The following is a 24,891-nucleotide window of genomic DNA, read 5'->3' on the forward strand; positions in this document are numbered from 1 at the left end:
TTTATGTACTACTTCACTCCACTGAATGAAGGGGACTAAATCACATACAGATGTCATTTATCTATGCGGTTTCATATGCAGTGATATTGCAGTACATAAAGGCTGATCATCTGGAACAGCACTGAGCCTATACAAAGTGCTAAAAGCAGGATACTCATAACCCACATTAATCTCTTGTTGACATCACATAATCACTCCCACAGGGTGACTTCCTATATAAACTGTGTTTACTTCCAGTGTAACTTTGTGTGCGTGTGTATGTATCTAATGGCAGTAGGTCAAATCAAAATTTTCACATTATATACATTTCTGTACTACCCATGGTCAAAGATTTTGGGGCCCTTCAGACAGAAATCTTAAATGAGAATAAGCCAATGTGTTCTTTGCCCGTAATCCAAGCCCACATCTCTAGAGGGATATAAATATGGGTTCATCTAACCTATTGTTTTCTTTTTTGCACACAATGCAATTTAAAATTTCAGCCAGAAGTTGAAATATCAGAAATACTGTGAGAGAGGCTATTACTGTAATGTTTCCAAAATGGAGGGAACTAGGAACATTGTACAATTTAATGCACAACCCTATTTTTGAGAGATTTCCAGCTCTATTTCTAGATCAAAGATATTAGGATAAAGTTTCTCAACATTTGAAGCATCTGTAAAACATCTTTTACAGATCCAGACTAACACGGCTACCCCTCTGATACTCAACATTTGAAGTTTGTCTATCACCATCTATCATTAATTTAAATTACTAATTTTAATGATCTCCACTTCCCTTCAGAAGTATGGTTTCTCGCTATTTTTTCCAGAAGTTTTCGCACTGTAGTATGTTACTACAATTTGTAAGAGACCAAATTATCTATTACATTGACTCTGTTCTTAAACAAAAAACAAAAATCAAAGCCAGATTCTGCCACCCTTATTTATGTTGAGTGATTGTTTACTCTGTGAATAGTCCCACTGAAAATGATGGAACCACTCTCAAAATAAGCTACTACTCAGTGAGAGTAAGGATATGTAAGAGAGCCCCTTGCAGTTCTTTCCCCAGATGGTGGGAAAACCTGACCATGCTCAGTTATTTGCAGTGGGTGGCTCCAGTGCACCACCCAGTTCCTTACTACTTATAAAAGGGGTCTGCCCTTCATGGGCCTTTCTTAAGCCTCTCCAGATGGCAGATCAAAACAAAAGTCACAAACCCCAATACGTTCAAGGAAACCCTCTTCCCAGGCTTCCTCAAAAGTGTGGGGGAGTCCACAGTACTGCCAACAATACAGCACTCACATATCAGGTTTTAAGAAATCTCCCTGGCTGGGCTTTTGAGTCAGGCTTAGTGAATCCAGCTTGCCTTGGGTTTTCATTACCCTCTCTACAGGGGCAGAGTAAAAGTCTCCAGGCTGGGTGTTCCTGCTATAGCTTCAATAGTCACCCTTGTACTTTGCTGGTTAAGGTAATCCTGCTTTTCCCCACCCCCGGCTGACTGCAATTTCCTCCCTTTTAAAGGTCTCCTCCCTATCATATATGATTGATAGGACAGGAAGGGTGGGGCTAGCCCTGCCCACAGGGCTTCTCTGGCACCTTCCTCATCCATCTGGGATCTATATATCCCATTAGAGGGTGGCCTGACTTGGCTCTGACGGTTTGGAAGATTATCATTTAATACAATAGTTGAAAACTTCAAAGTGTTTATAAATTGGCTTATACATCTGATCTCTTTCAAATAGCCATTTTGCATTAAAGTAGGTCTTATGTCCTGAAGATCTGAGATCAAGCTTGTCATATAACATTTCAGAAATGAAAGGAAGTAGTTCATTTTTGCCAAAACTTTTTTGTTTGCTTTTTTGTAAGAACAAATTGCAAACTAAAGACAGCTTTCTTGATAGAGTAGACGAAATGAATCAATATTAATTAGATTATAAACTTTTGGATCCAAGGGCTGTGTATTTATATATCACCAGCACAATGGGGTCCTGGGAGGCTACCACAATACAAAATAAAATCATCATCATAATGATAACACATTATTTTAGGCCATTGGTCAATGATGTGACATCAGGCTCAATAGAGATCCAAAGGAGCTGAAAAGCTCTCGCCACAAAGGATTCTTTCTTATGAGGAGATGAGCATCTTCAATCCCCTTCACTCAGTGAGATCAAACCCAAGATAAGCAAAGAGATAATTATAGTCTCCTGGTGCTCTTGTACATCTTGAGTGTCGTGGCACCCCAGTATATAAGCAAAGCCAAATTCTGCCCATACCATTGACTTGTACAGGCAAAAGTGAGAGCAAAATTTCCCTCATTTTGTGAAACCCAGTTTCCCATTGAACAAATAACAAAGGAGAGGTGGTGGCTTCTATGGGTTGCTTGATACAGCTGCATAACTTTTTCCCAAATTGAGCAACCATATAGCTTTCCAGTTGGGAAAACTACAGCAAATGAAAATGATTGACTTTTTCCAAACACAATAGCTAGCTGGCCAGTTAGTTGCCCATAACAATCTAAAGCAGGGGTTCTCAAACTGGGGGTCAGGACCCCTCAAGGGGTCGTGAGGTATCAGCCTCCTCCGCCAAACCCCGCTTTGCATCCAGCATTTATAATGATGTTAAATTAAAAACACTTTGTATATATTTATAAGGAGGAGGGAGGGATCACACTCAGAAGCTTGCTATTTGAAAGGGGTCACCAGCACAAAAGTTTGAGAACCACTGATCTAAAGGTTCCTTCATTAACAGAAGTTGTGCAAGGCTGCCATGTTTACTTTGCAAGTCTATTGACCAGTAAACTTCGGAGTTTTTTCCACAAACCTGTGAAACTGGAATTCTTTGTCAGGTGAGCTGGTGGTGAGAATGTGAGTAGTTTTACCAAAAAATACAGTCCATATTTAGGCACTTACACAAGCAACTCAATTTACAGGAATGCTGAGCAACCACAGCTTCCGTTCAATAAAAAAGGAGCATCAGTGGAAATCAGACTACGTAAGTGCCTGAATATGGATTTAGGGCCTAACTTTAGGCACCTAAATTATTTTAATTTCAAACGTGCCTAGAAGCACCACTTACTGTAGCTGGTGCCACATTTCTGCCATCATGCTACAATTACCCAATGTTTTCCAGCCTTCTTGCTTAGTTCTAATCCAAGCATTCCATCTACATTTTATCTTCTAACCACCACCGGCTTTCCAAGGACATTGCCGACAGCTCTTCCAGATAGTCAGTTACTGAACATTACACCTCCCTCCACATTACAAACAGCAAGTTCTGGGAGGCACTGTCTCCCTTTGAGTGCTTCTCAACACTCCTCATGAAGCAATGTGTGATTCTGTATATAGGGTGAATTTTGTCTCTCTGCAGGTTTATGTGAAATTAAATCCTGCAGAAGTCTTGTGCTAGTCCTCTGCACGGGGATGAATTTCACCCATAGTGCATTGTCTAGACCATAGGAAGTTAGTGATCTTAAATGTAGAGATAGGAACATCAACACAAGCTGGAACCAGATTAGGATGAGCGACTGATTTTGGCAGAGTTCTGTGTCCAGCCACAGAAGAGCAAAGCCAGTATGAATAGTCTAAAATCACTTCTTTTCAGCTCCAGCATGTTTTTATATAATTTTATGCAGTCTATTTTTCATATGTTTATAGTCAGCTCAAATGGCTCGTCCTTGTGTTTTAGTTTCTCGAGCAAAGCCAGACCTTTGCCTTGGCTCTACCTTAAAACATTGTGAGTAAAACAAGGGTAATGTGAATAAAAAATCCCCCACCCTACTTTCATCTTTAACTGATGAAAAGAAGGAACATTGCATTGTAGTCAATGGAGTTTTATGAATGCACAAGTATGGTACATGTCAGTATTGACCAGCAAACTTGGTGCATCAGTAAAACTCCCACGTTCTTTTGAAGGATGTCAGGTCACTAAGCTATTGAAGATCTTGGGCCATATTTGGTGGTGCAAATTGGTGCAATTCTATTGACTACAACAGAGCTGAGCCAACTTGCACCAGCAGAAAATTTGCCCCGTGGCATGCACTGAACTAGTTCTCAAAGGAGTCTGAGATCAGACATGGCAGCAGGGTTAAAGGCTTCTTGAATCAGTTAAATCATAGCTTTCAAGGATGTATAACCACTATGCTTAATCCTTTACAGCCCAGTGTTTCATATGATTACACTAACCGCTCAGACGATAATTACTTTTAAGTGTTTAACCAGCCACGGAAATAACTTGTATCAATGGAAAAAGCCCTACATAAATAAATACTTAATAATCTATGGCATATGAGGGTAGGGAGCATATTTCAGAAAGTGCTACGTTTCTATACGTGTTTGCTGAGCACATTTCCCAAAAATGTTTTCATCTCTCCCACGTTCCTCCTCCCCACTGCCACCTACCCCAGAACTCCGAGTCATGTGTTTAGTTTGAAGCCCTTTGTGACAAGGAGAGAAAATCCAAAGGGCTGGTTTTGGCAGAACTCTTCAAATAAAACAGATTCTAAATATTTAACTTTGCCAGATAACCAGCATCACAGGAAGCAGTGATGCTGGCCTTCAGTCCCCTAATAAGGCAACGTTTCTATTACAGTTTATGTGAAGGGAGCTCTGTGGTTCTTTCTATCTATTACTTTTTTGTGTGTTGTTTTCTGTTTCATTTCGGAAGATTAAAGGTTGTTTGATAGTTTGAAAATAAGAGGCAAAAAATGAAGCACATGCTGCACATGACGCTCCAAGGAAGTTGGACAATTCTGAAACCAGAACCTGTTACAGATTAAACCTGCATATTGTTCTAAAGAAGTGTGTGCCGGACTGATCAGCCAGTGATAGAATTAATGAAATTTGCAAAAGCCTTTAGCAGTAGGACTATTTCCACCAGCCCAAAGTGGGATAGAAAAGCCTGTGTATTTGCAGACCTGCTTGTCTTTGGTCTCAGTTGCGGGCAGTGGCGTATTATCGCCTAGGCCTAGGGCGGCAAATTTGCAGGGGTGCTCATGACCCCTCCCCAACTCCGCCTCTTCCCCAAATCCCCAGCCTGCTTCCTCTCACAGGCGCGCCATGCTTCCCTCTTTCCACCTCCCTCCCAGACTTGCCGCGCGAAAGCGCTGGGAGGGAGGGAGAAGCGAGTAGTGGTGCACTTGGAGGAGGCAGAGCAGAGGTGAGCTGGGGCCCACGGAGTAACCCGGGGGGGCCGGGAACCGCTCCCAGCCCCAGCTCACCTCCGCTCCACCGCTGCCATCACCCGAGCACACCACAACTCTCCTTCTCCCCCCTCCCTCCCAGGCTTACCACAGGGGAGCAGAAGTGAGCTGGAAGGGGCAGCAATTTTTTGAGGGCCTAGGGGTGCCAAATTTGTTAATCCACCACTGGTTGCGGGTAACTACAGCACAGTTCTACCTGCAGCCAGTGCCATGGGTTATCTGGGAGTGTGCCTTACTAGTCTGATTTTACCCAGAAGGGGATAGCACAGAAGAGAGCCTTTGTAAAGGCTCTATTTCACATGACAGCCCCATCCTCTGATTTGTCTGTGGCCTTATGTATCTATTACCTCTCTCTACTCTACATTAAATGCAGTTTTCTGGAGGTGGGCTCTTTGAAGCACTCAGTTGCAAGGGAAAGGGGTGAATACTGTGTCATAATTTATCTGAATGTAACAAAAGAAGCAAGACAAAAAGGAGAAACAGCAGATGAGAGAAGTTGAGACTGAGACCCACACAAAGGTAGAAACAGGTATATTCTCCTCATGTCCCCTCCCATGTTAATTAGAAAGTCCAAGAGCATCCACAACCAAAACACAATTACTTCCGTCAGATCAGATCTCACAGTCTTCTCTGCTGCTAGGAACCTAGACATTTCACTCAGTTTCAAACTCTCTTGTACTTTCAATATCATCCAGGTTTGTAAATCTGCTTACTGTTATGTTTGATACATCTCCTGTACCAGATATGATCTCAGCCACTCCTCTGCTGAAACTTATACTCATGCCTTCATCAATCTGTCCAAACTCCAGCTGCGCTCCCAGAAGTAGTGCCAGGATTAGCAATCAGGAGTGACTGGCTACATGCCATGAACTTAAGCCATTGGACCACACTGCTTCTCTGCAGTAGTTAATGTCAGAGGCTTTCACATATCATGCTTTGTAAGCTGCTTAAACTTTCTCATCAATGACTTCCTGAAGGAGAAAAATTGGCACAGGATCTATGGTAAAGATGTATTAGTGATGGGCATTTCTACAAATTTTATTATTGTTTCATATTTATATGACATCATAGAGGTTTGCATAGCACTTTACAGGAATAAACAGAGAGAGTGATTTCCCCTAAGAAATTACAACTTGAAGGCACTGATTCAAATGGAGTCAAAACTTGGACTGGGGTCTCTCCTTTTCCAAGTGAGTGCCCTAACCACTTTGCTAGTTGGGAAGATTAAAGAGTACTTGATTGTTTGAAAATAAGAGAAAATTAAGAACACACAGCACATTACACTCCTAGAAGATTGGACAGTTCCAAAACTGGGACTGGGGATGGTGGGGGGTCTGCCCTCTCTCACACTTTATCCTGTTCCCTTCCACCTACCCTGCCGCCCCCCACCCAAAAAAAATCATGGGCCTGAGAGGTATTTTTGTTTAAACTGATCTGTTTCTGCAAAACACTCCCACAAACCAGCAATTTTTGACAGAAAAGAATTACAGCAAAACATTTTCGACCAGCTCTTCTCACACTGACAGCTCCAGAGCAAGAACCACCAGCACCAAATAATGTTATATGTGGAAAAACTGAAAAAAATAACATCACCGAGGTGGGGCAAAAGTATCCAAGCGTATTTAAAATGCACTTCCACATTATTACAGCTCAGAGGATAAAGTTGTTTAGGAAGGCAATAAAGAGGAAAGTATCAGGCTCTGTTCTCTCTATTGGAGATACAAGCTAAAGGTCAAACGGATGGTAGGCAATACTCCTCCTAAAGTCAAAAGGAATTGTACCTTTGCAGTGGGCGCAGGGCTGGGCTATGTATAGGCACCATTGCTGATCCAGAAGAGTAATATGTCACATATTAGTTGCTTGATTTAGGGAAATTGGCTTGACTATGTTTGAGGGACAAAGGGAAAAATCATTAAGAAGCCTACATTTTTTATTCCTTGCAGGTCTGCTCTTGTCTCTTCCTAACAGTGGTGATGTACACCAATTTCTTTTGTTTACCTGAAGCATTGATGTTGAATGCTTCTTAGTTGCTCCTGATAATGCAAAATTTGCAGCTCAAGGAATCTGCAGGTTCATAAACACCTTGAAAATGTTATTAAATGTACCTGGGCAACAAACATTCTCAGACTGTAAATTAATCAGGTTACTCAATAAGCATTTTGGTAGCACCGAGAAGTGAGTTGAATACCTAATATTTTGAATACCTTTATTCAAAGGAAAAGCAGACAGAAATTACAAAAGCTTTGGGCCTGATTCTCTTCTCATGTCATCAGTTTTACAGTGGAATAAATTCGCTGCTTTCGATGGAGTTACTCCCGATTTACCCTGATATAATTGAGAAGAGAATCTAGCCCATTGAAACTAAACAGTCGCCTCTAATAGTCATTTGCTATTATTATATTAAACTGTTTACTTTATGAGCATAAACTAAGGCATGCGTGATTATTTTAAAGGGCCCTGTTCCATCATTCTGGTGCTTCAGTGATAGGGAAGAAGAAACTCTTCAAACAATTGATATTCATATTGACATCTTCTGCTCTTCTCTTTTTTTAATGGCATCCACACAGAGAAGTGGGGAGTAAAGCTCCCCTGTGTTCATCCCAGTAATTGCTACCTAGATAGTGGCTCCAGTTTGGGGGAAGTGAGATCAGAAGTTACATGCTCAGTACCATCCCCTGTGAACAAGTAGGAGGGGAAGTGGCAGCCTGGAGTGCAGAGTGGGATTCACACTGGCTGCACAGCCAAACCCCTTCACTTGCTGGAGTAGCTGGCCAGGAATCTAGGGGCAGTAAGCTGCATCCTGAAATGGGGTGAAGTAACTTAGGCTATGTCAGTAAAACTTTTTTCAGTCAGGGGTGTGAAAAAACCCCACACTCCTGACTGACAAAAGTTTTACCAAGGAAAAGCGCTGGTGTGGACAATGCTTTGTTGGTGGGATACACTCTCTCGCCGACCAAGCTACCACCCCTCATTGGGGGTGGTTTTATTTTGTCAGCAGGAGCGCTCTCTCCCAGCAATGAAGAGTAGCTACACTGCGTACCTTACAGGGGCATGGTTGTAGCGGCCCAGCTGTGCGGCTGTAAGGTGCGCATTGTAGACAGCCTTAGTTGTCCCGAGACAAAGGGGGCAGCAGGGAAGTACTGACACCTCTTTGAGACACAGTCCCTGCCCAGAGCTCCCCTTATACCAGCACAGCTACTCACTGCCCACACCTCTATCCCCGGCCTAAGAGATGAACCTAGCCTTTAACTCCAGTGGCAGCTGCAGATGCTCAGCACTTCGCAGGATTAAGCTCTGAGTAAGGCCTGCAGGACTGAGTCTCAAATCATTTTCTCCTGTACATTCCTGCCAGGACTGAAGTTCTAGTTTTGCTGGCTCAGGTCCTGAACTGTGGCTGAGAAGTGCTCAGTGCATCTTAGAATAGGCTATAATCCACCTGAACACTCTCCTGCTCCCAGACTGGCCATATGCCGGTACAGTCTCTCAGCATAACTTCTAAATTATGCTGGTTGGCAAGGATCTGAGGGCAGTTATGGCTGCCAGAGATTCCTGGGGAACAGGAATGTCTGCTGTGCCAACCACATGGAATGAGAATACTGTAGGAGCCACAGTGTCAGCTCTGCAGCACTGGAGGGTCCCTATCTGTTGTCTTTATGGCTGTCACAGTGGAATGGCACAAAGCAACCTCAGTGCAGGGGAGGTTCAGGGCCTACTTCTCTTCTGAAAGGATTGGTAAATGTCACAAACACTGGAAGCAGTGTAAGGAAAGCAGCTCTTTGTGCTGTTTGAGTTGCTTGTGTGACACCATCAGTTCTTCCAAAAGATGCAAGAACTGCATTATCAGATAAATAAAACCTTTTGGCTTTCTTTTAAAATAAAATAGCATACTATGGCACCATTTCCAAATGTTTTCTGTTAATGGTTTAAGATCTTACAGATTTGTGGGCTTAGATTTTCCTTTCAATCCACTTTAGACTACATTTTAGTATCTCTTCAGCCCCCAAGAAGGAAGTTTTTAATAAAAGGCAATGGAAGTGAAAAATTACTCTAAATGGTTAATTTTATTTAAAGTCAGGTTCTCACTGGAACCCACAAAAAACAAAGAAATTCACTACTTGGGTTGATACTCTTTCCTAAACACCACAGAAATCATTAATGATATTAATAAGATTAGTTGAATTTTTTGTCAAAACTGTTTTTAATGGAAAAACTGGGTTTTCAACTAACTATTTTTCATTAAAAGTGTCTGCCTTCCATGAAGACAATTGACTGTCAAAAAAACTGAACTCTAAGTTTTTGTTTTTTAGCTGTAAGCAGTAATGTATCATGGGAGATGCAGTCCAACTAAATAGTCCAGCCCATGAAGGAGAATGCAGGCAGGAGACATCCAAACTACAACTCCCATGAGGCATCATTGAGACACGTTTGGGGCTAAAAAAGTAGATTTTCAGCTGAAAATGTATTTTATTTTTTTTGCCAAAAAGTCGAAGGGTGTGTGTGTGTGAATTCTGACCAACTCTAGATATTAGTTTTTGTCTTTTCTCTCTTTCTTTATATGTTTTGTACAACAGAATTTAAGACCAGAATTTTAATTCACATTCTTATTATTTTTAAAATGTGATTGAATGTAGAAATTTGGATTTCCCTTTTTAAACTAAAACAGATACCAGAAACAGCTTAATGAAAAACATTAGTTTTACTCTTCCATCTCTGCTTTTTCTCCAGTAACAAAAATCTAGTGCAACCTGGCAATGGCAGCTAATATTATTTTCAGGCATTGTAGAATGCAGGAGCAATGCAGAGTCTAGCATTTATGTGGAACACAGTTGTAAGGAAAAGAGGGAGATGGAATGGGGTCAGTGGAGGAGAAAGAAGACCACTAATAATATAATGATATTTAGCACCTACATAGCACCTTCCAGCTGAAGATCTAGATACAGTTTCAGGGCTTGTCTACACACTACAGCAGGGGTCTCAAACTGAAATCACCACAAGGGCCACATGAGGACTAGTACATTGGCCCGAGGGCCGCATCACTGACACTTTTTCATACAACAATACAAAAGTATAGTCAAAAATGAAAAAAAATGAAGAGTAATATAGTATGCTATTAAAAGTCAGTGATTAACTTTTTTAAAATGAAGAGGGGTTTTAATAAAATATAAACACCTGTAACTATTCCTTATGTGGTCAATAACACTGATGATGATCTGCACTAACAGTCTATCAACAAAGCTGTAATGGCAGGAACATTTTAAAGTAACTATTCATACAAAACACATTGCCACTTTTAACAAACATTATTCCCAACTACTCACAGCAAAGAATCATACATGCTGAACTTAATACCTCAGACTGCATATCTAGTCCATGAGACCCTGCCCTGCCTCTTCCCACCCCTTCCCCATCCCCATTCCAACTCCTTCTTCAAAGTCCCTGCCCCAACTCCGCCCCCTCCCTGCCCCTATTCCAACCCCTTCCCCAAATCCCTGCCCTGACCCCGCCTCTTCTCTGCCTCCTCCCCTGAGTGTGCCACATCCCTGCTTCTCCCTCCTAGAAAGTCCTAAGCGCCACCAAACAGCTGTTTAGCAACAGGAAGCACTGGATGCGGTGCACTCAGGGGGGCAAGGAGGAGGGGAGCCAGGGGGTGAGGGGAGCTTGGCTGCCAGTGGAGTCAGTGCCTATGGCAGGCCACAGGAAATAACTCTGCAGGCTGCGTGTTTGAGACCCCTGCACTACAGCAATGCACACTACGGAGGTGTGATTCCTAAAGCTCACTAATTTGTTGCACACTAATTGGTCAATGTAGACCCTGCTGTTCTAGAAGATCCTTAGCATGCTTTAACATAGTGCTGTTTTGAACAGTTTGAAAATTTTGGCCTAAGTCTTTTGCCCAAGAATGCACAGCAAACCTTTAGCAGAGCCAGGGTTGAATACAATATAGTCCATGCCTAAATACATATCTCTGCATTAACACATGCCTTTTGTATCTTTCTATTAAAACATAAACAGCTAGACTGACATGCAGTTTGGATTTATGCTGCCTAACAAAGCTTTTATGATTATGCCGTTTGATGTCTGGTTAGCTGTGCAGGGCTGGGATGGGGGTGGAACGGACATTCATCTGAAAATGAAAGAACTAAGACATGGCTGCTTTGTCATTAGTTGCTGCAGAAAGCAATATGACATAATTAAAAATAGTTCAGTGAAGATTAGTATCTTTTGGCACCAAATTTTAACATATGCAGTAAACCAGAAATTATCGACCTGGCATAAACCAGACTTCCCCCCACCCACCTCCCACTGTGGGGGTCCAATAAAACTGTGGAACATCCTGAACATAGAGGATATCAGCTGGATGTAAAACAGAACTCGTCTTCTTTTTAATGGTTTAGGATGGGAGGATCTTTCTCCATGGTGGGAGGAAGAAGTTGGAGATGCCAGAACTTCGGGCTTATATGTGTTTTTAGCTAATATGTAAAATTAAAATGAAGATAAATGAAAATGCTTGTAAAAGAAGGATTATTAAAGATAGGGTAATACTGTAATGGGTATAATCCAGCAGACTGTAATTTAAGAATGTGTCATAATATACAAGCTCTCTGGGGAGGTCTGGAGAGGTTTATCTTCCTGGAAGAGGCTGAGAGAGAAGGAAAAAAAGAAACACTGATTTTCCGTTACCAATTTAGGACTTTTAAAAAAACAAACAGAAAAAGGACAAAAAGAGTAGTTGTCTTCACTGATCAGGAAGCTGGAGAACGTTATGTCCTATTTGTGTAATAATGAAATGAAAGCTAGGCCTGCATTAAAAATTGCTAGTGGCAACTGGGATAATGGTGTACCACTAAGAACCCATGGTGACCAATTTACTGCCTTGCCTTAATGGCACATTAGGTCGGAAGTTTCTGCTGATCCATTCCCAACTCATTAGCAAGCAGCTTGCCTTTCAGCTGGCAGGACGTATCTTGGGACTGGACTTTTTGATTCTGAAACCCTTTTGATTCTTGACTGAAAGCTAAAAACAATCCCCAGAATTTCACAATAATTCACCATACAAATGTATAATAACATCTGAGGTATAAGAAGATAGGAGGGTGGCTCCTACACGCCACCATAGTTTCTTAACAATGCTGACTTTACAATAAATAAGAGTCATAAATTATAATATACCTCAAGTAGATCAGTTAAATCCAGGTAACTGTGCTGTATGTTACCAGCCAGAGCCAGCATAAGGAATTTGGGGAGGCTCCAATGCAGTTGTTCTTGGAAGCCCCCAGTCTGCCATCATCTCAACCTCTCCTCCTCCACAGATCCCCTCAAAATCATTCTCTCTTCTACCCACCTGCAGCTGCCCAAGCAATGTATACATGAATCTGTGGTCTTATAACAGCCATGAGTTTCACCAGTTCCTAAAGCCAAGATGGTGGCAGTCCCAAAATGTTTTTATTTCTGCCATGTCATGTAGAAAAGAGAAATGCTTTGTGTGTGTGTGGTTTAAATTAGAGATAGGCCGAAGCTTCAAAGTTCAGATGTGTTTCTGGATTTGAACTTTTCCCAAGTTTGGCATTGTTTGGATTCTGGGTTTAGATTTAGGCTCATCTCTAACAGACTGCAATCCCATTAACAGGATACATCTGCAGGCTAAAAATGATAAATAAATATGTTTTAAGAGGAAATTGTTTAAAATAAGTATCTCCTTCCTCTACTTACCTGCCAAGACCTGTGTTCAGGCCCTCAAGGTTTTAAGTTTCTCCTGCTACAGTGGATGGCATCACTAACTTGTAATGTAGCATAGGGAATGCAGCTCCCTACTTTGGCTATCAGTGATGTCATCAGCTGTTGCAAGGAAACACAACAACCCAAGGTAATCCAGGTATTGGCAAAGAAAAAAAAACAAATTTATTTTACATTTAAAATACATTCCTTTGCAACTAATGGGCCAGATTCACCAGGACAACTCTGGCTGTTTTGTACTGCTCTTGAATTAATAGTAAGAGCCACATCTGGAAAATGAAACAATATGTGAGAAGGAGTAAAAAGGCACAGAACTGTTTTTCATTTTCCTGTCTACTAGTTACTTATTTTCCTGATGTTTCTAGAGGAGTGGCCAGTGGAAATGATTAGATGGGGCAGAGAAACAAGCTCTTAATTTCAAAGGAAATAAAATGTTAGTTTGGGTCTTATCCTGAAACCCTCAAACCTGCAAAGTTTTAGCCTCATCACAGAAGGGGCCTGTATAAGAACTTAAATGTAGCATAAGTTTTGTGGGGCCATCTGTACTGGAGTGAATTTTACCTGTGGAATCAGGGCCTTTGGGCTTTTCTGTAATAATAATCAGCACAAAAAAATTCAGTAGCAACCAGCTCAGCAGCAACCAGTTGCATAAGTGTTACTTAACCCTGGAGAAATTACCAGTTAAGGAAAACTTTGTACAAACACTGTAATATCCATCTGTCACATTAATCACACTCACTGACAGCCTCTACTAGTAGTCTCAAACTGGACAGGCAGGTAAGACAAGCAATTATCTTATCTTATATATATTTAAAATAATTTCAGTCTTGATCACAGTCGTGCTCTTAAAGCAGAACATGTCATGGTACATCTTGTAAGAAAGAAAAACAAGTGTCAAAAGTATGTGTGCAAATTAGCCAGTTCGCTTATATTTCACTCAACTCATATATATAGGGTAAGATAATTGCTTGTCTTACCTGCCTATCCAGTTTGAGTCTAAGACAAGCAATTATCTTAGTGTGTGTGTGTGTGTGTGTGTGTGTGTGTGTTGAATGAAACATAAGACAACTGGCATAGATAGATAGATAATTACTTGTCTTACCTACTTGTGCAATTTAAGATAATTATCTTACCCTATATATATATATATATATATATATATATATACACACACACACACACACACACACACACACACACACACACACACACACAGGCGCACACACACAGAGTAAGAGAATTGCTTCTTACCTGCCTGTACAATTAAATATTTATTTTTCTGCATGTAAAACCCTCATTTACAATAGAAATCGTAACACATCTTTTATGTACCATATATTGTAGCTGTACTATGCGATAGAGTTTCATGAATGAAGCTGCTGTAGGACTGAGCCCTCAATAGATGATTGATATTGCCTTAGAACATAAGAACAGCCATACTGGGTCAGACCAAAGGTCCATCTAGCCCAGTATCCTGTCTTCTGAGAGTGGCCAGTGCCCAGTGTCCCAGAAGGAATGAACAGAACAGGTAATCATCAAGTGATCCATCCCCTGTAGCCCATTCCCAGCATCAGACAAACAGAGGCTAGGAACACCAACCCTGCCCATCATGGCTAATAGCCATTGATGGACCTATTCTCCATTAACATATCTAGTTCTTTTTTTAACCCTGTTATAGTCTTGGCCTTCAGACGATCCTCTGGCAAGGAGTTCCACAGGTTGACTGTGCATTGTGTGAAGAAATACTTCCTTTTGTTTGTTTTAAACCTGCTGCCTATTAATTTCATTTGGTGACCCCTACTTCTTGTGTTATGAGAAGAACTAAACAACACTTCCTTATCTACTTTCTCTACATCAGTCATGATTTTATCATATCTCTCCTTAGCCATCTCTTTTCCAAGCTGATCAGTCCCAGTCTTATTAATCTTTTCTCATACAGAAGCCATTCCATACCCCTAATAATTTTTGTTGCCCTTTTCTGAACCTTTTCCAATTCCAATATATCTTTTTTTGATATGGGGCGATCACATCTTCATGCAGTATTCAAGATGTGGGCATACCATGGATTTATATAGAAGAAATATGATACTTTTGGTCTTAATAGCTATCCTTTTCTCAATGATTCCCAACATTCTGTTAGCTTTTTTGACTATCACTGCATATTGAGTGGATGTTTTCAGAGAACTATCCACAATGACTTCAAGATCTTTCTTGAGGGGTAACAGCTAATTTAGACCACATCATTTTATATGTATAGTTGGGATTATGTTTTCCATTGTGTATTACTTTGCATTTATCAACACTGAATTTCATCTGCCATTTTGTTGCCCCGACACCCAGTTTTGAGAGATCCTTTTGTAGCTCTTCGCAATCTGCTTGGGACTTAACTATCTTGAGTAGTTTTGTATCATCTGGAAATTTTGCACCTCACTGTTTACTCCTTTTCTCAGATCATTTATGAATATGTTGAATAGGACTGGTCCCAGTCTAGACCCCTGGGGGACACCACTATTTACTTCTCTCTATTCTGAAAACTGACCATTTATACCTACCCTTTGTTTCCTATCTTTTAACCAGTTACCAATCCATGAGATGATCTTCCCTCCTATCCCAATGTCAGCTTACTTTGCTTAAGAGCCCTTGGTGAGGGACCTTGTCAAAGGCTTTCTGAAAATCTAAGTACACTATATCCACTGGATCCTCCTTGTCCACATGCTTCTTGACCCCTTCAAATAATTATAGTAGATTGGTGATGCATGATTTGCCTTTGCAAAAATCATGTTGAGTTTTCCCCAAAATATGTTCATATATGTGTCTATTTTGTTTTTTATTATAATTTTAACCAGTTTGCCCAGTACTGAAATCAGGCTTACCGGCCTGTAATTGCCGGGATCACCTCTGGAGGCCTTTTTAAAAATTGGTGTCACATTAGCTATTCTCCAGCCATTTGGTACAGAAGCTGATTTAAATGATAGGTTACAGACTATAGCTAGTAGTCCTGCAATTTCACATTTGAGTTCCTTCAGAACTCTTGGAACTCTCCAGAACTCTTGGATGAATACTATCTGGTCCTGTTGACTTATTACTATTTAGTTTATCAATTTGTTCCAAAACCATCTCTAATGATTCCTCAATGTGGGACAGTTCCTCAGATTTGTCACCTAAAAAGAATGGCTCAGGTTTGGAAATCTCCCTCACATCCTCAGTGTTGAAGACCGATGCAAAGAATTCATTTAGTTTCTCTGCAATGGCCTTATGGTCCTTGGGTGCTCCTTTAGCATCTCGATTGTCCAGTGGCTCCACGGTTGTGTAGGAGGCTTCCTGCTTCTGATGTACTTAAAAAAAAAATTTCCTATTGCTTTTTGAGTCTTTGACTAGTTGTTCTTCAAATTCTTTTTTGGCCTTCCTAATTATATTTTTACACTTCATTTGCCAGAGTTTATGCTTCTTTCTATATTCCTTACTAAGATTTAACTTACATTTTTTAAAGGATGCCTTTTTGTCTCTCACTGTTTCTTTTACTTGGTTGTTTAGCCACGGTGGCTTTTTTTGGTTCTCTTACTATGTTTTTTAATTTGGTGTATACATTTAGAAATTTCAGATGTCTATTGCTTTGAAATTGACAATGTTATCTTAAAGTGTATTGATCAAATACCAGTGCATTATTTCGGAAAATGAAATCAAATGTCAAACATGGTCTTTTCCTCCCTGTGCATACGTAAAACTAATAATGGCCCCAAGTTAAGCAAATTGGGTGAAATCCTTGATCTAATGAATTCAGTTAGAGTTTTTCCATTGATTTAAATGAGGCCAACATTTTCACTCATTACTTCAATGAAACTACTTATGTGCTTAAAGTTAGGAATGTAAATCAATGTCAAGTTCATTAAAGGGTGAAAAAATGTTAAAATTTCTTTCAGGCATCTTTTTTTGTTGATAGTACCAAGCTTTGAACAAAAATAATTTAAAATCACTCTATAAAAATTCTAGATTATTCTACTAACTAAGGTACACCTAAATGCCTATGCTATCAATAAACCACTTATTTCTTAATTAAATCCAATACAAAGTTATTACTATGGATACATAAATAAAATTAAACCTATACATTTATAAGACTGTGGTTTTGTATCTAAGGACTCTGGTGACATATTATTTGGGCTTGACTCTTCCAATTTGCAGTGCATGGCTCTTGATGGTCTGGATTCAGGAAACAATATAATCATGCACTTAAGTGCATTCTTTATTCGGGAGGTTTTTCTGAATTGGGGCCTGTGAAATTACATGCAGTTGGGAGTCATTTATTTTTACTTGCGTGTGTGTATGGCACAGCACACCTGAATTACTTAATAATTTGAGGATTTTCTTATAGGCGTTAATAATATCCTGAAATAAATCCCCCCTCCCAGAGAAGTGTTCCCAAAAAAGACTATGGAAAATCTTTCCTCACTAAAAGAAATCTAAACAACAATTATGAATCTAACCAGGTGTGTGCTAAACTTCACTAATTCACTCCCACAGGCTCTCAGTCACACTTCCTTCTCCTGTATTTTCACACATAAAACTACATACTTCACACAAGGAGAGTGATTTTTGTTTAATTCACAATAAAGGTGTGATCCTCCACTGATGTAAACTGGCATAGCTCCATAAAAAGTCAATAGAGCTACTCTGATTTAAACCAATTGGGGATCTGACCAAAATATATTGGAATTTGCTGTTTGACAGCTATACATTACAGAATATGAATAGCTATAGTAAAATATTGTCAGCCAGGTTCTCAACTATTGTAAATTTTCTTCATTGGAGCTGCCCTGGTTTACAACAGCTGAGGATCTGACCTTTAATATTTTGGTCAATCTCACATAGAAAAAAAAAACATTATTTTTAATAAATGCAGGAAAAACACATGAAAAGACCTTTTCTTGGACTTTTTATAAGGCCATGGAAGGAAATTTGAAAAACATTTAACCTCAGCACATACAAACTTTTTTAAAAGTTGGATAAATGCTACCAAGCAGGAAAATTATGAAGAAAATCATTTTTGAAAATAATTTGCAATATAAAAACACAGTTAAATGGAAATATTCAGATGTTTCTAACCACAGAAATCATTCTAATCGCAGTCATCATCAAGACCTGATAGTAATGGTTTTCTGCAAGGAGTAACATTTTATCGACAAAAGTTAATAGACTAAACATTACTTCACAAACACCTTTTTTAACCAGCTAAGGTCCACTTGACCAAACCAAGAGACTGAAGGTGCACCAGAAACTGTTATAGAATACTGAAAAGTAATCCAGTAATTTCATGCTCAGCATCTGTAAATCTTCCAGTTCTTTGTGCTAAAATCATTTAGACTTTTTAAAATCAAAATTATTGGGTAACTAATGTAAACTGGAATTTCCTGAGCCATTATTTTCAATTCCCCAGTTACTAAAAGCCAACACTGGTTTTATTGGTTAATTATAAGTGGCAGGTCACTTACAGAACAGCAAATGTTTTTACAAGCCAGTTATGGGTGAGGTACAATAAATACAATGTATTCATTTGTAGTCCTTAACCCATCAAAAGTGTTGGTACTTTCATGCAAAGAATGGCACTAGATTTTAAAATCACACATGCTTACATTACAATAACAAAATTTATGAATAGTTCTCGTCAAGGCAAGTTTATTTACTGCCATATATCTTCCACCATGACACAATAAAATACATGTGTAAATACAAATATATAAAGGAGACAAAACACCACAAACTACTGACCAATACAGACTGTAAGTAGAAATTTGGATTTTACCAGATATTTATATTTGTATTCAGCATAGATTACAATTTTACTGAATTTTCACATAGGAGGCCAGATTATTCTGTCATTTACACCAGAGCAATATCATTGAGGCCACTGGAGTTACACTGTTACAACAAGGGATAATTTGGCCCATTATTGATAAAAATGGATTTCACCTCATTTTATAGGGGGAGAGAGAGAGAGAGAGGCTCAAATCCTGCTCAGTTTACTCAAATGGATTTCAACAAGATTTTTCATATAAGTAAGACAAACAGATTTGGACTCACAGAGATTGCTAAGCAAACTGACTAAATCAGAGATCTATATTTAACCTTATGCTGCAGCTGCTTTTCCTTTGCATCTCATTGGAATAATCATGTGGCCATACCCAGTACATTTAGTAGTGTAGAGGCAAATTCCTCCTGGAAGTACCTGAATAGTTTGAGACCAGTCAAGGAGTTAGACTCAAATCCTGTTGAAATCCATTTGAGTAAACTGAGTAGGATTTGGGTCTCTCTCTCTCCAATTTACCTATAAAATGAGGTGAAATCCATTTTTATCAATAATGGGCCAAATTATCCCTTGTTGTAACAGTGTGACCTTAGAGGCGGGGGCAAATTAATCTATATTTCTAGGGATCTGAGAAAAGCTCACTACTGGAGTGTAGTATATGCTCAGTCTCCAAATGAAGGCAGCATAAATAATTTGGCCACCTAGGGTATATCTTCACTGCTGAGTTATCCTAAAATAGCCTAGTCTGCGTGAAGTCTCACTACTGCAAAGCCCTATCTTGGCTAGACCCGTGTGGCTGCATTCACAATACTTCTGTACTAGATCATGTGCTAGGATGGATTTCTAGCAGGATATTTCATGATTCTTAGTCATGGATTAAACTGGGCCACTCTCTGAATTCATCTGCAGTGTATTGTGGGAAAATGTGTCTGTCCTTGCAGGATTTCTGTGTGGAAATGCTCCTGTGGGTACTCCACAACTTTACCAGAAGGCTGGTGTCAGCTTCTGGCCAACAGGCAGCACAGGAAACAGATTTCTTGGAGGACATTTGTTCAAATGCTGTGGAAGTACAGAAGAAATGGAGCCGCCAAAACTTGGGGCTAAAACACAATGCAGAAGAAGGGAGGAGTTAGACAAGAAAATAAAGCCGAAGTGGAATAGGACTGGAGGACCAACAGCACTGCAAGTAGGTAGGTTGCTAGCCCGGGCTGAAGTGAAACCTATGCTCATCCTATACCCACAGCCTGGTGTGCTAGCGTGGGCACAATGCACCCTCAAACCCAGGTTAGAGAATATTTTGTGTGGAGGGGCAACACACAATCTATAGCCAAGACTAATTCTGCAGTGAAGACATACCTGTGCTGTGCTGTGTATAGGTGGAGGCTAGAACAATGACAATACTTAACACAGCTAATAAGTATGCTAATTTTAAACAATTTGAAGTGTCTCCATCAGTACGATCATATTGTATAGGTAATAGAAGCAACAACAGAGATGGCTATGTTTCCTTCTAATTTAGATGCATTGGGTTTCACTGTTCATGAAGGACTCTCCTTAATATCCAGTAACATTCATCAGCTTTTTCTTTTTTGAATTCTGATGCTTCTTCATGTTTGAATCTTGAATCACTACTATTTGTTCCAAAGTCAGTAACTCTTTTGCTTTGGCCCTAATTGGTCTCCAATATCATAAAAGTGAAATAAATACGCCTAAAAATGAAGTACTTGTAGAGACTGTTTTTGTTTTGTTTTACACTTCCAGAAGAATTTTGCTTTTTCTGGCTGATGTTACATAGAGAAACAACAAAATAAATCTCCAGCATGGAAAGCATTTGCTTAGAATAGTGGTATGCAAACTTTTCCAATTGCTCCTCCACTCCCATACCATTCACAAAATTTGTCACACCCTTCTTCCATTACTTGTAATCTGAAAAAAAGTGGTTTTTTTTTGCAAGTTGGTGGAAGAAATGAAAAATGTATATTTATTACTAAATTTATAAGACTAGGTAAAGGTTATTAGGAAGTAGTAAACACAAAGTATTACAAACTGCAAACATACACAAACAGTTCACTTAATATTGACTGTCTGAGGCCTAGTCTACACTAGGGAGGTGGGATCAATCTAAGTTATGCAACTTCGTAGCTGAAGTCAACGTACTTGGATCGACTTACTGCGGTGAGTCGACTGCTGCTGCTCTCGCATCAACTGTGCTTGCGCCTCTTGCCGAGCTGGAGTACAGGAATTGACAAGAGAGCACTTGGGAATCGATTTATCTCATCTAGACTAGATGCAATAAATTGACCCCTGCTGGATCAATCATTGCCCCCTGATCCAGCGGGCAGTGAAGACATACCCTGAGAGTCTTTGCTTGGCACTTTTTATGGCATTATAATTTGTGCATTGCTGAGTAGATTGGGCATGCACCAGACTTGAAGGTCACACTGGACGGTGGAGAGGAAAAAGAGATGAGGTTATTCATTCCTTTGGTTTACTGTTAGAGCATCTGACTCACTTGAGGGGTCCTGGGCTCTCATCTATTTTTATATAAATTGCCAGATAAGGTCTTTTAATATCAATTATTAATCATTAAATGAGTTTTAAAATTAATGAGAATCAAAATTCATTTTAAAGGCATCATTGGCCTACTGTAGTTATGAAACTTAGCTAATTGTTGAAAAAAACCCAGCCTGTACTTTTATTTGTCTGTTTGTTTTTTACAAGGTCAAAAGGATGAAATTTCTTCCCCACACCATCCCAGGAGGAACCTCTTGCACCCTCTTGAGGGAACATGCCCCCAGTTTACACACCACTGGCTTAGAACCTGGAGGTTAAATTTAAGCCTATTCCTTTTTAAGTCTTTGTGATACTCTCTTGGAGGGAGAGAGGAAATATTGGAAAGTATTGTTTTGGTGCTTTGAATAAACCATAGAGTTGATTTGTGGGGCCCTACAACAACATACACGTTTTTCTTTTGAGCACTGCTCATCTTCTTATATCCACTTTGGCCCCAATTGAGCAAAACACTTTAAACTTGCTTAATTTTAAGTACATGTTTAATTTCCATTGGGACTTAAACATGTTCTTAAGTGTTTTGCTGAATCAGAGGCTTTATTAACAATACCTCAGTTTTGTATAAATCCTTTGTACCAACTGAATATCCCTTGCTATTTATCTATTATTCATGCACAGGGCATTACCTGACATAGGAGCTCAATTAATGGCTGAAGTAGGAAAATAACATATGAGGGCCAGGCAACTCAGTGAGGGAGTTTTCTACAGATCATCCTATCATGGGGGCAGGATTTGTGGCCCTCCGAAGCTGCAGATTTCTCAACACTTGAGAGATTTCACTGTGGATCTTAGACATTTGCATAGAAGCCCAGTTCCACCCTTCTGAAAGCTCTCTTGTGATAGACTAACAGACAGAGTAAGGTCAAACTTTAACAATAAAATACAAATCAATGTCTTCAAACCTATATTAAATGGGTCCTTGACAGTTAACACACAAATCATCATAATTTGGCAGATGGCACATTTATAAAATGAGAAAGAAAAACTGAGAAATCTGTCTTTCCAGTTTTCTCTGAGCTGACACGCAATTTCTAATGGCATGTTTGCTCCCATTCAGATCTGTCTCATCCAGATTTCCCCTCACACATATGCCCTACACCATCTTTTTCTGAGCTGACACGCAATTTCTAATGGCATGTTTGCTCCCATTCAGATCTGTCTCATCCAGATTTCCCCTCACACATATGCCCTACACCATCTTTTTCTAAGTTCATACTTACTATTGTACCAAATCAATTAAAAATACATATTCCAAACAAAAAAACAAAATATTAATGTAGATGAGAAAAATAAATGTGCCAGATCTGCAGCTGTTCAAATTGTCACAGCTCCCTCAAGGACTTCAAAGGAACTGTGCTGGGTTCCGCCAGCTGAGGATCTGGCCAAAAGTATAAAAAGGGAAAATATAATAAACATGTTACATAATCTCTACATTACATCACAAATCTTCAGGACACTGTTGTGGTGGGAAGATGGAAGTATAAGCTCTGGTGTATTAAAATGATTTTTTCACTTCCAAAACTGCAATTTGAATACGACTTTAAAAAGTGCTTCCAAGCAACTTTGCAAAGCAAGACCACATATTCTTACCTGAATTTTTGTTGGTTTTGTTTTGCCTACTCTTTACTTGCTCAGTCCATAATGTAGGGTAACGAGAAGCTATATCTAAAAAAATCAAGCATGACAAAATTTACATTATTATAATTTAATAAACTAAAACAATCTGTAGCAAACAAACATTAAGTGGTCAATGAACAAGATAAGGCTGACAACATATTATGGTACATGTCTAACAAAGAAAAGGACACATTGCAACACTTTAGAACAGCTACATTCATGCATATAACAGCAGTGAAAAAATATGGTACAAACCGGCACCTATGTTTTAATATCTTCACACCAGATTCTGCCATCCTTACGCACAATGAGTAATAACTGACTTTGAGTGTAGGCCCAATACAGCAAAATAGGGCTGATGTGGCATGTAGGCATTGTGTTGGCCTTCTGCACAGGGCTGAATATCACCCAATGTGAGGAAGTGTGGCAGAATATGGACCTTACCCTGTTGTCAGAGGGGATGTATGGGGCATAACGAGAGCAGAATTTGGACTTTAACATTTGAATTTGGCCCTTTATGCATTAAAATTAACAGCTCAAGTTTGAAATTGCAGCATCTTCACTCTGAAAAATGACTGAACATGGCATTCTGGGATTCCATAGTTATTGTGTCTCTGGGACGTCCCCATGAAATTTGCTCACTTTAAAAGTATGATTGCTGTACTCTGACTGTCCCACTTGGAAACAGGTACAGCAGCTTTCAGCCTCTTGGCAAATCACCAAAAGTGTGCTAAATCCTGTAACATTTGGGTGCCCTTTCTCTAAGGTAGCAGTTATGCTACAGTATCTGGTTATAATGTGTCATTCTGGCATGACTCTGTTACCATTCCTAAAGATGCTTACCTTCCTCATCACCTTGAGGCTGAGTCTCCAGCGCGGGAGCTGAGGCATCATCTGAATTCAGAATGGAAAAGATTTGCAAGGAGACTACAATTATGAGAGTAAACTAAATAAGTGTACATATATAGTTAATGCTAATGATTTGCACATAGCCCCGGCCGGTTAACAAACAACGTAAGTATTATATGACACATATAAAATACAGATTATAAATCTATGGCATTTAAGGTAACTGTTTGTGTATATGAATGAATTGACTGCAAGATTTTTGAGACATCAGCCAGTGAGTCGTACACTGCCAGGGATAAGAAAAAATACTATGCATTGATTCCCCTAGAACAAAATTAATTAAACAAATATTTTCAAAAGAAGAAATTGATATAGACGTAGAAAAGGTAAGCCCTGTGAAAGCAAAAGCAATCTGGGCAAGTGAGTGGATGTAGTCCTTCTACAGCCTAAAAAAAAACAGGGTTTCTTTTGGCCCAGCAAAATTCATTTGATATGCCAGCTGTTTTCACAAACAAGATCCTTAGTTTAAAGAACCAGATAATCATTTGCATTGCTCCCATCCTTCAGTCAGCCATCCCCATCCTCTGCAACCAACTGCCACTGCAAGGGAAGAAGGAGTAAAATGTACTGGAAAGAATACAGTAAGGATAAGGGTAAATCTTCAACTCATTCAAAAGCATTGCAAAAAATAAATGTAGCTAGAAAATCTCACTATAAAAAATAGTTCAAATGAGCAAGCTTTGGGAAACAGTAGTATATATTTTCAATCCAAAGACCAATTTTTAGCAATTTGAAGGGGTGGGCTGTTTATATGTTTTCATACACTGAATGAGCCACAGTATGCAATATAACTTAATAGTCCATATCAGCCAGTTGCTGGCATTTTTTGTGAAGCAGAACTACTTCCAACATTATGGTGCCTCACCAGAAACAATATCCTCTGTGCAGGCATTTGGCTAGAATTCCTTAAAGTCACCACTTCTGAGTCGCAATCTTGTTTCCAGATTGTTTACCCAATATTTTGCATAGAGGCTATAACAGAATATAGCTTTTTCATGTACCTGTTTTTACTAGGATGATTTCAGGCAACAGTGAAAATGGACTATACCATCCACCTCCTTGCCATGGCAACTCAA

The 24,891-nt window shown here is 39.6% G+C and overlaps 1 protein-coding gene across 1 annotated transcript in view; it reads right to left on the reverse strand.

Annotated features, from left to right (window-relative positions):
- SMOC2 (SPARC related modular calcium binding 2) overlaps positions 1–24,891 on the reverse strand; it is a 176,847-nt gene that overhangs the window by 61,010 nt on the left and 90,946 nt on the right. Inside the window, exons 6-7 of the mRNA XM_050949134.1 lie at positions 23,750–23,800; positions 22,880–22,954 (exon numbers count right to left, since the gene is read on the reverse strand). Of these exons, the coding sequence (XP_050805091.1) occupies positions 22,880–22,954; positions 23,750–23,800 (126 nt within the window). The remainder of the gene's footprint in view (positions 1–22,879; positions 22,955–23,749; positions 23,801–24,891) is intronic.

This window comes from Gopherus flavomarginatus, chromosome 4, assembly GCF_025201925.1.
Source record: "Gopherus flavomarginatus isolate rGopFla2 chromosome 4, rGopFla2.mat.asm, whole genome shotgun sequence".
Lineage (NCBI taxonomy): Eukaryota > Metazoa > Chordata > Testudines > Testudinidae > Gopherus > Gopherus flavomarginatus.